This window comes from Prionailurus bengalensis, chromosome E2 (assembly GCF_016509475.1).
Source record: "Prionailurus bengalensis isolate Pbe53 chromosome E2, Fcat_Pben_1.1_paternal_pri, whole genome shotgun sequence".
NCBI classification, from domain to species: domain Eukaryota; kingdom Metazoa; phylum Chordata; class Mammalia; order Carnivora; family Felidae; genus Prionailurus; species Prionailurus bengalensis.
In genome coordinates this window covers 20081613-20097067 of record NC_057352.1, presented here as the reverse complement: position 1 = coordinate 20097067, position 15455 = coordinate 20081613, and the positions used below count along the sequence as shown (strand labels likewise).

Here is a 15455-nt window from a genome sequence, read left to right as displayed (position 1 = left end):
CTCCACCATCTATGGGTGGAGTATTTCTGTAAATTATGTGGAATTCTTCTGCATGGGAGATTTGTCTCTTCTTTGACATTTATTTGCTCAATCACTTATTTATATCAACATAGATATTTATTTTATACTTTGGATTATAATCCAATACCACGTCATTTATTTTGCCACTCAAATTGGCATTGGGTCTCTTTGGGCACCGGGGGGGCCTCTTTCATTTGGCTCCTGTGACCTTTGACATACTATTGTGGAGTCAATGTTTGTGCCCTTCCCCATGCAAATGTTGGAACCCTGCAGATGTGATGGCATTTAGAAATTAGGAGAATTCCAAGGAGGCTCCATACTCAGTGCAGAGCCCAATGCAGGGCTTGATCCCATGACCATGAGATTGTGACCTGAGCTGAAACCAAGAGATGGCCACTCAACCGAATGAACCCAGGTGCCCCCGGCAGATGACATTCTTAAATGCACAAGTGACATATCTTAACTCACACGATAATGAAATCTGACATGTGGTAAAGTGCTTTATAATGGACATTCATACTATGTACTTACTAACTGTTCAAGTTTAAATTATGTCAGATTTTTCTCTTTTATGAACCAGGCCGGTTATGAAAGTTAGGGTGTCCTAAGGATAGGGAGCATATCACATGGGAAAGAACGTAGCAGTCAGCCTGAGTGACTAAGGCTCCATCAGAGTGACCACAGTTTGATCTGCCATTTGAAGTGGATATTGATGGATTTGTCTGCTCACCACTCCTTTTCCCCAAAGGAAGTGCCTCTTCCACTCCCTCCAGAGCCATCATGTTAGTACATTGTGACCTGTTCCTGGCCATTTGATTATTCCAGGGATAAGCACTAGACCCAGCTGGGCCAATTCCAGAGTCCTTACTTAAGACTTTTGTAACAGGAACTTAAAAAGAGAGTTGGCTTTATTTTAGTGACCAAAACTGTGGACATTGAGGCTGTCAGTGATCAGGTGAAGAAAGCTGGTGTGCAAGCAGGAAGAATAATAAAACCAACAGGCACACACATACACACACACACACACACACACACACAGAAAGACAGAGACAGAAATGAAGACATTTGATTATTTGAGTTCTTGATTCTGATATGGCATGGGTATTTCATGAAGTATGCCCTCAAATCTTTAACCAAGTCCTTCTTTATGCTCAGGCTAGTCAGGGATGGTTTTCAGTTACTTTCAATCAAAAGAGCCCTTACCAATGCGGAATGATTGACAATCACTGTCATATTATTGCTAATATACCATGATAAATATCTACTGAGATGCAACCCGGTGACATTGTTTCAATATTCAAAATACAGATATGACCCAGATCTCCTATCAAAGACGGTTAATTTTGTATATTATTTTTCAGAAAGTTTCCAAATATAAATCTATGATAAGTACTTAAGTATTATCATAACTACTTAAGACACATTTTCGATAAATGCTAAAGTTTACATAGCAAACTTTTATTGATCTGGCTTTCTAAACAATAAGAGATTTGAAATTATTAAAATTGTCCTCACTCTACTTTATGGAAACTAATGAACTAAGATGTGGTAACTAAGGAAAAAAACATTCTAAACAACACCTTTTGGGATACACTATAGAGTCAACATCAGCACCTTTGATAGTATGTGTATGTCAGTGACTGAATCATCAAAGCTGTAATAAGCACAGCTTGACCTTGTTTTGAACTGTATTTTAGTGTACTATAATTCTACACTGTAACTTGATAATTCATCATGGTAATAATAGCTACCCTGTACCAGACAGGCACTGTTCTAGGGGCCAAACACATACTAACTTTTTAACCCCCACAGCAATCTTATTGGGTAGATACTGTTGTTATGCCCATTTACAGGTGATGGAGAGGTTACGTAATTTACCCAAGGTCACACAACCATTAAGAGGGGAAGCACAGGGCGAACCCGTCAGGTAACTAAGATAGTTAATCACAGTCGCTCTCAGGTAAATAGCGTAATCAACTAACAAGACATCCTACTTCTAAGGTCCTTTAGAGGAGATTTTAATGTACTACTTGCTTACAAATTCTTTGGATTTGTAGACTACGACTTGGGTATCAGTGAGGCAGAGCTCTGTGCAGGAGATCTTTTGTTATGAGAGCTTAGGGCTCTGTGACTTGGAAGAAAGCCCCACGGTGGATCTCAAGCCAGAGACAGCCTCCACCAGGCTCTGTTCGTTTCCTCACGGTGAGAGCAAATCTTTCCAAGGCCTTCCATCTCTCCTAGGGTAGAAATCAGAACCTTTCCTGGGCCACAGGCTTTATCAATCTCACCAGTCTCCACTGGGACACTGTGCGTCAGCCACTCTGGCCTCACACTTCTCCCATCATAAAACCTTTAGAGAAGACATTCCCTCTGATTGGTCCATCCTCTTCATCCACACCCCACAGCCAAATCCAACTCGTCTTTCAGGCCTTCCCTGCCCCACAGACCACATTTGGTTCCTTTCTTTTGATCTCACAGCATCTTATTGATGAAAATAGCAACAGAAAAATTGTGTAAGTACTGAATGTCTGTCTCCTTGGCTGTGAGTGGGAACTTCATGTAGGCAAGGGCTATGTTTTGCTTGTTCGTTGCTGAATCCCCATCACTTAGCCCACAGCTTAGCACGTAGTTGGCACCAAATAAATACTTGTAAACTAAGGAGACTTTCCAGCCGCCACCTGAAGAGGAAATAAATATTAGAGTCTCCTTGGCATTGACAAGACCTGCTCTGCTGAGTGTGGAAGAAGGCCTGCCCAGAGAATGCTAGAGCAGCTTGGCCGAGTGGTGAGCAAGCCACAGGAAAATGAGTATATCTATAAAAAAAATTTTCCCTGTGTAACTTGCGATTGACAAATGGTGAGGGTAAAAATTATGATTTTTGTGAGCAATGCAACAATCCAGTGTTCATAGTGCTAACATCTCAATCAAAGAAATTTCAAATCAGAACACTGAGGGTCAAAGTAAAAGAAACAGTGGTTTTGGTGATACTGTGTCTTGCCTACCGAGGATGGTTCTATGGTTATCGCTGTTCACTTTTAGTTGCAGCACTTTTTTTTATCTTTATGTTTTTTTCAAAGGTTTTATCATCTCTTTAACTGATTCCTCGAAACAATCTTGTGCGGAGAGCCGGTGCCATGGCCTGGGCGATGAAGAAATGTTTCCTCTTTCAAAGACTCTTATTTTTTGGACGATAAGAATTGCTAAAGAGGAAGCAATCAAACCTATCGCGCTGGCTCTGCCCTCCGCCCAGCGCGCTGCTTCCTGGTTTTAAAACGCTTTCAGATCCTCCTGTGAAGTGTCTTGGTTACGTTAAACTGGACTGCCCCGCGTTTTTTGAGATCCCGTCTCTCATCCTGTTCACCTGGCACACGGCACACGGGAATCGATCGCGGAAATCGTTCCCTGGTGACAACGAACCTCGGTCTGCCGCGCTGACCAATGTGATATCAGCACTACCCCTACGCTGGGAAAACGCCACTTCACTCGCTTCCCCGGCAAGCTTGCAGCTGCCGTCAGTGCTGCGAAGTCCTGCCCTGTCCTCCAAGCTCCGTCGGGCGCCGGGCGTCCCGGGAGGGCGTCTCGGGGGCCGCTCTGGGGACCGTTCAGGCGAGGGGCGCCCAGAGGGCCTCCCAGAGGACTCGGCGAAACCCAGGCGAACGTCGGTGACTCAAAAACACCTCAGGAAGTCGTGCTTCCCAAAGACAGGTGCTGCCTTCGCAAGGCTACAGCTCCCCAGCGCCTCCAGCTCTCACAGATCTTCTCTCGCCTCTGGTTTCCCACAGCCCGGGGCCGCCGCTCCGCGCGAACAGCGAAGGATGCGGGCGGTGCCAGGAGCTGCTGGCCTACCCCCGCCACACCCTCCGGCCTCGCAGCGGCGCGGCCAACGCCTCCGCCACGTGCCCGCCTCCCGCAGCCAGGACGCCCGCGATTGGCTGGCGGCGCTGCCCGTCGTGAGGGGAGGGCGCGGCGCCCGCAGGCCGGCGCGCCTATTGGTCGTGGCGGCGGCGGCAGCGCGCGCGGTCGGCGTGAGGAGGGGAAGCCGGTGGCGGCGGCGGCGGCGGCGGCGGAACGGGCGGAGGCTGCCGGTTTCGTAACCGTCGCTCCTCCTCGCTGGCTCGCGGGCTGCGAGGCCTGGGTCCGTCGGGCCGCGCCGCGCGGGGCCGCTCGGAGTGGAGGCCGCCTGGGGGCGGGCGGGCTGGAGGCGCAGGTAAGGAGGCCGCGGGCGGGCGGGATGAGGGAAGAGGAGGAGGCCGCAGCGGAGCCGGCCGCTCGCGTGGGCGCCGGCCGGGCCCGAGGAACCTCGGCCCGGCCTGAGGAGGCCGGCTCGCCGGGAAGGCCCCGCGCGGCCCGCGGCGCGGGCGGCGGCCCCGCGCGGCGTCTGATGCAACCTGCCGGCAACACCCGGCGGGGCCGCTGAGCTCATCCCTGGCCGTGGCCCAGGGCCGCGGCGCCGCCCGCCGACCCCCGCGCTCCTCCCGGGCGCCCCTCGCTGCCGGCCCGGGACAGGACGGGGCGGGGGACGAGGTGTGCCCCCTCCGGAACCCGGCCTCTTTTGGGGAAACGGGCATTGGTGACAAGCTAGGCTCGTATTGGCCCCCGGGGATAAAGGGTGTTCCCAGAATAGCAAGAGGAGGACCGTGCCTTACCGTAGCGCCACTTCGGAAATTGCCCGCCCCTCCAGAACTGCTTGGCGAGGGGTAGACGAGACTTCTGTTCAGAAGTTAGGAGGGTGATAAAGTGGGCAGGGAAGGCGGCTGATTTTTATTGAATACACGACTTTACAGAAATGATCCTGCGCTTACTTAGGGAGCTGTAATTTGAATATCCTGCAGTTCACTGCTGAATATAGGTTAGACGAACGGGCAGCAACCACGAGTTGAATAGAATAGAGAAGGGCAAGGAATGAAGCGCTTCATTAGCATGTTGGAGGGAACACAGTAAAGAAAATCGCTAGCAGAGGTGTCTAGATGAACGGAATGGAAATGCATGTTTGGGGGGAAGGATAATCTGTTCTTCCAAGGAGGCTTGTATGTTTTCATTTTTGAGAAGGTTTGTTTCGTTTTCCTTTTGTCTGAGGTTTGTGCTGTAATCTGGCACCTTAAAATGTGTCAGTTTCAGAAAGGTTTTAAGGTTAGTGGGTTACACAAAAATTGGTAGTTTTCTCTCCCGAGCCTGCACTCAGGGAATCCTTACGTGAAGAGATTGTCCTAAATTCAGATAGGATATGCGACTCCCAAATAAATTTTGGAAAGAAAATACTACAGGGGTTTGCTTTCCTAAGAACTTGTGCCTCTAAAAGTTCTTGATATTGAAAAGTTAAAATCTGGTCACTGTTACCACTTGATTAGTATTTGGCATGAGCTATTCTTAAAGTCGGTTCTCTGTTTCTGGAAACACTTACTGTAAACATGGCTAAATAATTACAGGATGCTAGTGAGCTGAAGAATTTCTCAGTTTCTTGATTTCCTGCTTCTGGTGGGTCTACTTGGCTTAATCAGTCGTTTGTAAATACCTGCCTAAAAAACAGGTGAAAACAAAATTTCATTTTTTTCATAATATCCTTTAAATTCTCAAGAGCACATCATTGACTGTCAGCGGTTGTCTGATCTTGGAGAGGTGGGTTCGTCTGCAGGGATCTGAACAGCACATGGTGAGACCCTGGTAAAGACAACTAGGACCTCATGGGGCTGAATTAGGTCTTAGGGTCTAGGATTGCCTCACCTGATCACAGTAATGTAAATATAGGTAGCCACAATTCCAAATTTATTGGGTATTCTTGGGAGGGAGTGCTTCCATGGGTTCTTGTAGGTACATTGGTTTCCTACCTTTTTGGCTTTCCAGCCCTGTTGGTTAACAAAAAAATTTTTTTAAGCATGATTTCCTAATAGAGGTATATTTATAAACAATGTGTGTACTTTTTTTTTTGTATGTTGTAAACCATAACAGAAGTAGATTAAAAAGGTAACGTTAAAAAAAAAGACAAGTGAACATACATTTGCTCCATACTCTAGTGGACTGCTTATGTACCCCCAAACGGATGTACCCTCCTTCGTGGACCCTGTTTTGGGTCATGAAGCAAGCAGTGGCAACTAAATAGAAATCCTGCTCCTTTGGGCATGTATGGGCTTCGCTTACCTTTACATCTCTTGCAGTATGGAGTTGTCAGACCCTGGCAACAGATGCCTAAGAACTTGAGATTATTAATTGGAACACATAACTGGGCTAAGTAGAAAAGCAAGTTCTCAACTGAAATAAAGCAAAGACCAGACTAGAAATGATGTTCACTGCATAGACTGGGTACTCAAAGGAGCAAGTGGAATTATATTTTTATTTTCATGTACACCTTTAAGAAAGACCAAGAACCTAAGGAAGTAAGGCCATAATATCTTAACACTCCTGATTTAATTGTGATTGTTTTAAGAGATTCCAGTACTAGAGAACCTATCTCATTTCTGTAGATGATGTTTATAAAATAAATATTTTCTTTTAGCCTCTGAGCCAGTATTTGACAAATGTTTCCCCTTTTTAAAATTATTTTCATTTTATTTTATTCCTTTTTATTATTTAAAAAAACTTTTTTAATGTTTATTTATTTTTGAGAGAGAGAGAGAGAGAGAATCCAAAGCAGGCTCCAGGTTCTGAGCTGTCAGCACAGAGCCCAATGAAGGGCTTGAACTCATGAACTGTGAGATCATGACCTGAGCGGAAGTCGGACGCTTGGTATGGTTTACAACAGACAAAAAAAACCGACTGAGCCACCCAGGCGCCCCTCATCATATTTATTTTAGAGAGAGAGTGAAAGTGGGGGAGTGGGGAGAAGGGAGAGGGAGGGGGGGAGGGAAGGAGAGAGAGAGAATATGAATGAATGAATGAATGAATGAATGAATCTTAAGCAGGCTCTACACTGAGCGTGGAGCCTGATACAGGGCTCGATCCCATGACTCTGGGGTTAAGACCTGAACTGAAATCAAGAGTGGGACGCTCAATCGGCTGAGCCAGCCAGGAGCCCCTCGACAGATATTTCTTGGGCCCCACCACTATATGGCTCACCCTGCACTACTAGATGCTGAGCGTGTGGACACGAAGACAGATCGCTGCCTCTAGCTTAGTCTCCAGGGAGAGCTGGCATTGACAGAGAAACTGGGGGAACCACCTGGACAGCAGTACAAAGAAAAGAGAATGCAGGACCATTTAGGGGGTTGATAGTGGTTCAGTGTTGTTGAGGTGTGAAGTGTAAGGGAGCAAGGGCTGGAGAGAGAGTTGATACCTTCAATCTGATCCTACACACTGGAGCAGGTTGGAGTGTTCGATTGCTCTGGAGGCAGTGGTTGGAGGGATCACAGCTAACCCAGAGGAGACCAGTGCCCCTTGAGAGATGATGTCAGCCTGAGGTAATTAATTCTGTGGTATTCGGATGGAGAAGGTGGTGGGTTGTAAGTTTTTGGGAGCTGGGTGGGTAGCCTTGTCACATACCAGTGATAGTAAAGGTTTGGTGTCAGGGAGAAACATCTATGAGTGTTTTGGAGTGTGGACATTCACTGAGGAGATTGGAGTTAAAAGTTTATTTTGGGGGGCATGGGGAGGAATATCTGGTTGTACGTATGTGAAAAAAGATGACAGGAGGATTAGGAAAATTCTTGATAAGTTTATTTTCCCAAATGAAACTTGAGAGAAATTTGTTTTACTCATTCTGGCTGCTCTGTGTTTTCAGTGTGTTGCTGATTTGAATGAACACTCCTTGAATTAAAAAATTTGAATTAAAAAAAAAATGCACCTCCTCATTGTGAATCTGCAGCAGTGGCTCTCACACTTCATCACTTCAGGGTCCCGTTGAAACAGGATTGCCTGGGCCTATTCCTGAAGCTCCCAATCCTTCTGTCTGGGCAGCCCGAGAATTTGCATTTCTCACAAGTTCCCAAATGCTGCTGCTGCTGGTCCGCACTTTGAGAATAACTGCTCAGTTTTTCTGCTCCTCCCTGCTCGAATGATTCACATGTAAGGAAGTAAGGCGCCGCCCTGCTTCCTGTAGAATGAACTTTGGAATAGTATTTGTCTACGCAGGAGCCAGACTTTCATTTGGGATTGAATATCCAGGTTTGAAATAAACTAGTATTTTTTTGCCCATCGTAGGTGCTCAATAAGTGTTTGTGGAAGGAACAAGAGTGTAAGTGACAGTGTAAACTGGGCAACTTTTGGAGGCAGCTATTTTGCTTGTGTAAAAACAGTTGATACTCTGGAGTCAGCTTTTTTGGACCACTTGGCTCTGACCCCCTTTACTTGATTCATTTTCCTTAATGGATATTTTTTTCACTTAAACTTTCTTGGCTTTGGTTGAGGAACTTTAAAACAACAACATTTTTAAAGTTCTTAATATTTCTAAGTTTCCCTTGCTTACGTTTTTACCAATTTGATAATTACTCTTTGTTTTTCAAGCCAAAGGGCACATTTTCGAAGTCCCCCCTAGTATGTTCAGCCTACTGTGTTCAGCCCCTCTACTGTGAGTCAGACTGAGGTAAAAAGAGCTCTTCTCTATTCCTGTATCTCTGGGTACCAAAATGGACATGAACGTCACTGAATTTGGAACCGGTGTTAAAATCTTTTAGTGATTTGGGCATAAAAAGCCAAGCATAAGGCAGGAAGAAAAGACTTTTTAGTACTGAAGTTCATGGTATGTTTTCAGAGTCCGAAGGCATCTTACCATTCTACATCCCTCATTTGCAGATGGGGAAATCAAGGCCCCAAGAAGGAAAGGATATAGGTTCCGAGCAAAAGAGGGGAGCCAGAGCCAAGACAGTATTGACCTGCTTCCTCCTGGTCTGTACTTCTTTGGATCATTCTTATCTTTGTGTTGTCTATAGATTAGTTTTAAAGATTAAAAACATAATCGGCATATGAAAAGTTAAAAAGTTAAAGAAGATGACCATGATTATGATAGTTGAAACAATCCCAGGAGAAGTGTTAAACACGTTTTTAAAAATTGACTAAAATATTATGCCCACTTTACATCAAATAAGCAATAATGTTGATGGCCACTAACACTTTTAGTGCTAAGGTGGCTCAAATTAATACTGAACTGCCACTGTTTAACTGGAAGAAAAATAGGCAACATAGTAAATTATCAAAGGAGATTGTGAAATGTCCACTACTGAAGATAGACTTGGAGTAGATATCGTCCATGGTTTGGAAGGAAGCTTTCTTTTTTGCCTTATATTGGAGTGAGAACAGATGGCTCACTAGCTCAGGGCTGCCTGCATGGCTTTGGAGACCATTGAAAGTAAGGATATAGCGACTTTCTAAAAGGAAAGATTTTTAAAAAGCAGGCCAGTAAACAGTGTTTTATACGGAAATGCCCAGCTAAAAGTTTGGGTGAAGCTTCTGGTGTTTACTAACTGAGCTTAAGAACTATGAGATGTACTCATTTGAGGCATTTCAGAATTCTGGCCCCAGGTTTTTTCCACTGATGTAGTTTTGGCAGTTTTGTGAAAAGAAGACAGGATAGTTTTATGGTTCATAACATCGCTTTCTGAATTTCCAAGAGTAATTCGATTTCTTGCTGGACGTGGCTCAGCAGCTTAGTCAGTTTGTCTTGAAGTGGCCTCAGGATAGGATAGGTATCCTTTTGACACCTCTTGAGGCAATTGTAGAGGCCTAGTTGGACTCACAGTCATCCACACACGACCAGTTTCCGAAACTGTGGCTTCATTTCTACGGGCGGCACTGCCGTGGCACTTGGAGTCGGCGTTTCCCCTGAGCCCCTTCTTCAGTGGGCCGTGGGTGTGGGCACTGCCGCTGCTCGGCCTCTGTCTGGCCTCAGCCCCAGGCTTGCTCTGCCTTGGATGCATCTTTAAGGCTTTTATGTCTCTCGTTGCGGTTCAGGTTGCCCATGTTTAGATGTGTTTATTACGTCAAGAAGAAAAAAAGCACTGTTAGAAGAAGCATGGTGGGGTGGGACAGCAGACTGGGTGTCTCAGAGCTCCTAAGTCTAGGATCCAAGAAACAAACTTAGGAAATCTATGTAAACTACTTCTCTTTGAGGCACTAAATAAATAAATAAATAAATAAATAAATAAATAAATAAATAAATAAAAACAAGCCAACACCGCCCGCCCCCGCTTTTCAGAATATCCCATAAAGATGTACTCTGGGAGGAGAGGCAAGTCCTCGATGACTCCGTCCCTGTATGTCGGCATCAGGAGTGTGCAGCGACCCTGATGAGTAGTGGGGACCGGGCGCTGCGCTGCAGTACGCTCGTTTGACGTGAGCGGACAATCGAAACTTTTCTCCCCTTCTTTGCAGGTGTCTCTTCTATCATAATTGAAGTCAGGTTTTCCATGTTTAACCCAAACATCTCATTTCTCTCTGGCAGATTGCCAAGTGCTATTAGTTCATATGTGCTACCTAATTAGCGGTATTCTTTTGTTTTTCCTTCCATTTTTGATAACAGTCACAGATGGGTAGTACCCTCAGGGGTTCAGGTGGGCTGGATTTGGCCTTATGGTGCTTCTGTACTAACTCACCTTTCTAAATTAAATGATTTAGACTTCTGAAACATTGGAACAGTTGGCAGTTGCTGTAGACTTTTCTCAGCATAATCAATTAATGTTGGCCTGCTGTTAGGTACTTGCAAGTTTAATCTCATTTGATCTTGTCATTTCAAACATTTTAATGCAATTTATTTTTTAACTAGGTACATGTGAAGATTTCTTGGCAGCTTAGTGTGGAAACCGTTGATCACCTTGCCCTCATTTCTACCTGTTCCGTGTCAGCAAGAGAGCGTGCCCAAATGAGCAAGATAGCACAGCAGAACAGCACTCCTGGAATAAGTGTTATTCATACTCAGGCTCATGCCAGCGGCTTACAGCAGGTTCCTCAGCTGGTGCCTGCCGGCTCTGGGGGAGGGGGCAAAGCCGCGCCTCCGAGCAAGCAAAGCAAAAAGAGCTCGCCCATGGATCGAAACAGTGATGAGTATCGGCAGCGCAGAGAGAGGAACAACATGGCTGTGAAAAAGAGCCGGTTGAAAAGCAAGCAGAAGGCACAGGATACACTGCAGAGGGTGAATCAGCTCAAAGAAGAGAATGAACGGTTGGAAGCAAAAATTAAATTGCTGACTAAGGAATTAAGCGTACTGAAAGACTTGTTTCTTGAGCACGCACACAACCTTGCAGATAACGTGCAACCCGGTGGCACTGAAAATACAACAACAACTCCTGATAATGCAGGACAGTAGACCTCACCCCTTCCAAGTTCACGGTTTGTGGCTTGAACGTTAAAGGTGTGACTACCTACACCACTCGTATCAATGGCCGAACGTTGTCTTGTTCCATTATTCAAAGATCCATTGAAGGTTGTTTTCTAGGATCAGCACTGAAGAGTTGATTAGCTAAAAATGTTAGCCATGTAATTTGAATATCTAGTTTTAAATGATACGGATTTTTTTGTGGGGATAAAACAAAGTTTTAAGGTATATGGTAAAAAAAAAAAAAAAAAATCCTGGACCTCGATGTTCTTAATAAATCCTCACTTCCCAAGAAATGCTTCTTTTCTAGGTTGATAAAAGGAACAGGGAACCGGCAGGTCCTGCAGGAGGTTCTTGGTTTTATTGGAGATGGTTAATTGGACTAAGAAAGTTGAATGCCATTTGGTTGATCTATTTGTGATTTTTTTTTTTTTTCTAAATTATGTACTAAAATTCCTTAGGGCTATAGAAATCAATCACTTTGTGATTTGGAGTGATTCTATGTATAGCATAACCCTCGTTTTAGCAGAATTAGTATTGTTTCCCCAACAAGTACAAGTTTCTGAATAGCAATGCCATGTTAAATAAGCCCCATTGTGTTTTAAAGGCAGTATACAGCCAGTTGGCTTAAAAATACAAATAATTAGGAGGTGAATAGGTTTTTTAAAAATAAGAGTAAAGCATATTAGAATTATGCTTTTGGGACACCTTTGGGTCATTGGATTGGTGTTATTTTGTTTTCTAACAACAACAATAAACCAAAAGACAGCTCTGGTTTAGAGAAACTTGTGCACCAAAATTTTTGTTTCTGTAGATGCTAGTCAAGTAAGCATTTTTAAGTTACCATTTTGACAGCCAGGTTAGTAGACAGAATGCCTTGTTTACCGATTGAGATTTAGGTAGTTTCTTTTATGTCCAAATATCTGCAATAGGGCCATGATTTTTAAAGGCAGAAATGTCTTGGTAAGGATCATTTGGCATTTGATCCTAACCAGGTGATTATCAGAAAAATACATCATCAACTCTAGGCCATCTCCCCAAATAGTATAGTCTAAGAAAACTTGAAAATGTAAGGTTTAACCTTTAATTTATTTCACATAAATACATCTTTTTATATTGTTCTTGTGACATTTCTTTTTCTAGTTAGTGGGCTATTCTAGACTTTTTGTACCACTGCTTCTGTTTGTTTATTTGTATGCTTTGTGTCCCATAAATTATTTTAGAAAGAAAATACTGATAAAACTCAGGATATTGACATTTTTGTCGAGACTAAAAAATGGCGATTACTAAAGTTGGGGAATCTTTAGAGTTTGGTTTGTATCAGTGTTGGTAGTTTTGATCGTCCGTGTTGATTTCTCTTCTTTTTTCTTTCTTTTTTTTTTTTAGCACAATTCTAGCTCAGATTTGTTGGTGTGTGTGTGTCGGTGTGTGTGTGTCAGTATCAGTCTAGGCTGGTGACAAGAGTCTGAGTCACCTCTGAGTCACCTCTGGTTAAAACATTTGTGTTACCAGGTATCTCATTTGAACATGGTCACCTTTTGGCCACATTGTTGTTTTGCGCTAGGACTTGGAACAGTTTAACCAGGATGTAATTCAGGTCGCACCCTTAGGTTGGTCTGTGCTCTTTTGGGCAGGCGAAGATAGCATGGTGACCTGCGATTCAACAGAGCCATCACTGTGTCCATGGAGCCTCTTCCGCATGTGACTAGGACCCAGTGCTGTTCCAGGAGAGCCACCGTCCCCGGAGGCTTCACTCCCTGGACAGCCAGGAGACAGGATCGGGGTTTCTATTAGGGTCCAACCCCAATGTACTTTGGCTGGAGTATCAGTGTACTTACAGGTTGATGGATTTTTTTTTTTTTTTTTTTTTGCCTAACTAGGAGATAGCCCCAGAATCCTACTGAATCTTTAATAGCTGACCCACGTTCTATAATTAACCTTATTAGAGGTACAGTTAGGCCACTTGAATCTTTAAGCACCTAGAAAGGTGTTACATTAAATCTCTTGTTTACTAAAAACTGTGTTTCAGAAGTTGATGTCCCTATGGAATTTATGGTTACCAATTATATGGATTGAGTTAACTTGGAAAAAGAAGTTGTAGGGAAATCATCAGGGGTGTGCACTTGATATTTCAAATCAGAACACAAGATTGAAACTTTTGGAAAAATTGACTCAAGCTTTCCTGTTACCTATGCAAACAAGAACTTTAGCACAAACAGTCATTTATTCGTAGAACAAAAATGTTAACCGTTGTCTTGACTGTCTTACTGAAGTGTTTGGGATTGAAAGTTTTTAGTTTGATAGATTCCTTAGTGTAAAATTGAGGGAAACCAAGTATGGGGAATGGGTACGTTTAGAGCTTTGGGAATTGTAAAATGACTTTTGTAACTTTTGTTCTGTAGGCTACATATGAACCGTTAGGATTTGATCTGCCTTTGCAGGCGGGTCCAGTGGTTTAGGAATTAGGCTTTCGTGTAAATTTCTAGCTGCGTCTGAGTCTCCGGAGATAGGCGCTCTCTGGCCGGTGTTGGCTGCAGGTGGGGAGATCGGAGCTCTTCTGCTGTCTGGCCCCTTTCAGTTATTGGGATGTGAGCTTAGATACTTAGGATTCTTACTAAGAAGTGGTAAGACGTTAACAGCATATGACCAGATTTTTGAAATTCGGGTCATGAGTGTGAAATTCTGAAATTTATGTTTAAAAAAAGGTAGTATGTGCAATTTAATAATTGGTATTAAAAGAAATCAGCTTTTGATGTTTCTTAATCCTCATTAGAGGCTTGAAACTTTGTACCTGAACCACCCAGTTAGCACTCAGAGTGCTTTTTGATGCCTTAGAAATAGGAAGCAATTTTTTGTTTGACAAAAGCTAGGGAGGAGAAAGTTCATTCTATAGCTGTTAGATCTGCCTCTCAGGAAAAAGCCCTTAACTTGTTCTTTTGTTCCTGGCTTTCCTCAGTTTGTGAGATTACTCTATTTTTTTAAATATAATTTTATTTCTTTCAATGAATATGAAATAAAAACACACTTTGGAATAATGACTGCATTTCACTGTGGGTTTCTTTATGTTCGATACCAGGGAAGTAGTCCAGGTGTTGGCTCTTCAGAGCAGGCGGAGCCGTCTCTCCCGTTTCCAGCCCAGGGCAGGGGTGAAGGCAGGGGAGCGTGGGGGACAAGCAGGGGTGCTTCTGTCCAAGCCTAGATTTCCCTGAATGGCCAGGAACATCATCTCCTGCGAAGATGGAGCGCCTCTCTAGTCACATGCTTTGTCGCGTGGTCTAATCCCCGCGAGTCTGCTAGACTAGGGGAGGCCGAGCTGGCGTTTCCTGCGCAGACACCTGGTGTCTCGGTGTGTGGTTCCCATTCACACGGTGGTAGGAGGTTCGTTCTTCAGGCTCTGAGGTGGACGGGGATGTCTTTCCCCTAACAGTGCAATTTGTGGTACGTACACCATCTTCATTTACTGGTGCCAGCGTCTACAAAAGTGAATAAATACTGAATCCGTGCTGACTTGAGTGTCTCAAGGGAAGATGTCATTTAGATACGTCTGTGATCCTTCAGCTATTCTCAGGTCTTGGGAAATAGGTTTCCACTCGCTGCCTCTTAATGAAAATTGTAGTGCAGTAATTATTTCTGTGGGTAGGACGTCCTGTCTTGAGGAGTTTTATATAGAGGTGATCTGTTTTTTAATAAAAGCACTTTTGGACCTGCTCGGTCAGTGTGTAGAGTCCATATGGCTTTTACTTGTCTTCAGACCACCAATCCTGAATGTTCTTTCACTGCCACACCCACTCCTCGAAGAGCTCTAGGCCTGCAAGGTAGGCAGGGGTGCCCCGGGGGGCTGGGGTTGCAGAACTGGGCTTCGAGGCAAAGGGGGTTGTGCTGGTTTGTAGCTCAGATAACTGGGTCTGGCCACACCCTCTGAAGCAGCTGTTAGAGCCAGGTGCCTTCCCACATCCCCGCCTCTCAGTCCTACCCCCTAAATGTGCCTCTTGAACCTGTCTGCTCCCCTCCCCTCCCCCGCCTTCTGCAGAGCCATCATCCGCTCCTGTCTGAACTTTGTCTCCTTGGACCATTGCATGCTCTCCAGAACCTTCTGTCATTCCCCACTGCACCCAGTGAGGCCCGGTCTCCCTGCGACGTGGCTCCATTTGGTCTTGTTGACTTAACATCCCTCCATTTTCTAGCCCTCGTTTCTTTG

General features: G+C 44.5%; 1 protein-coding gene across 1 annotated transcript; it reads left to right on the top strand.

Annotated features, from left to right (window-relative positions):
* The first annotated feature begins 1466 nt into the window (after window positions 1-1466).
* Window positions 1467-14295, top strand: CEBPG (CCAAT enhancer binding protein gamma). Its single transcript, XM_043599078.1, has 2 exons — window positions 1467-4228; window positions 10709-14295. Exon 2 carries the CDS (start codon window positions 10805-10807, stop codon window positions 11246-11248), a length of 444 nt encoding a protein of 147 aa, XP_043455013.1. The 5' UTR covers window positions 1467-4228; window positions 10709-10804; the 3' UTR covers window positions 11249-14295.
* The last annotated feature ends 1160 nt before the right edge of the window (window positions 14296-15455 follow it).

Coding starts and splice junctions, on each gene's coding strand:
- CEBPG (XM_043599078.1), top strand. CDS start 10,805: ATGAGCAAGATAGCACAGCAGAACAGCACTCCTGGAATAAGTGTTATT.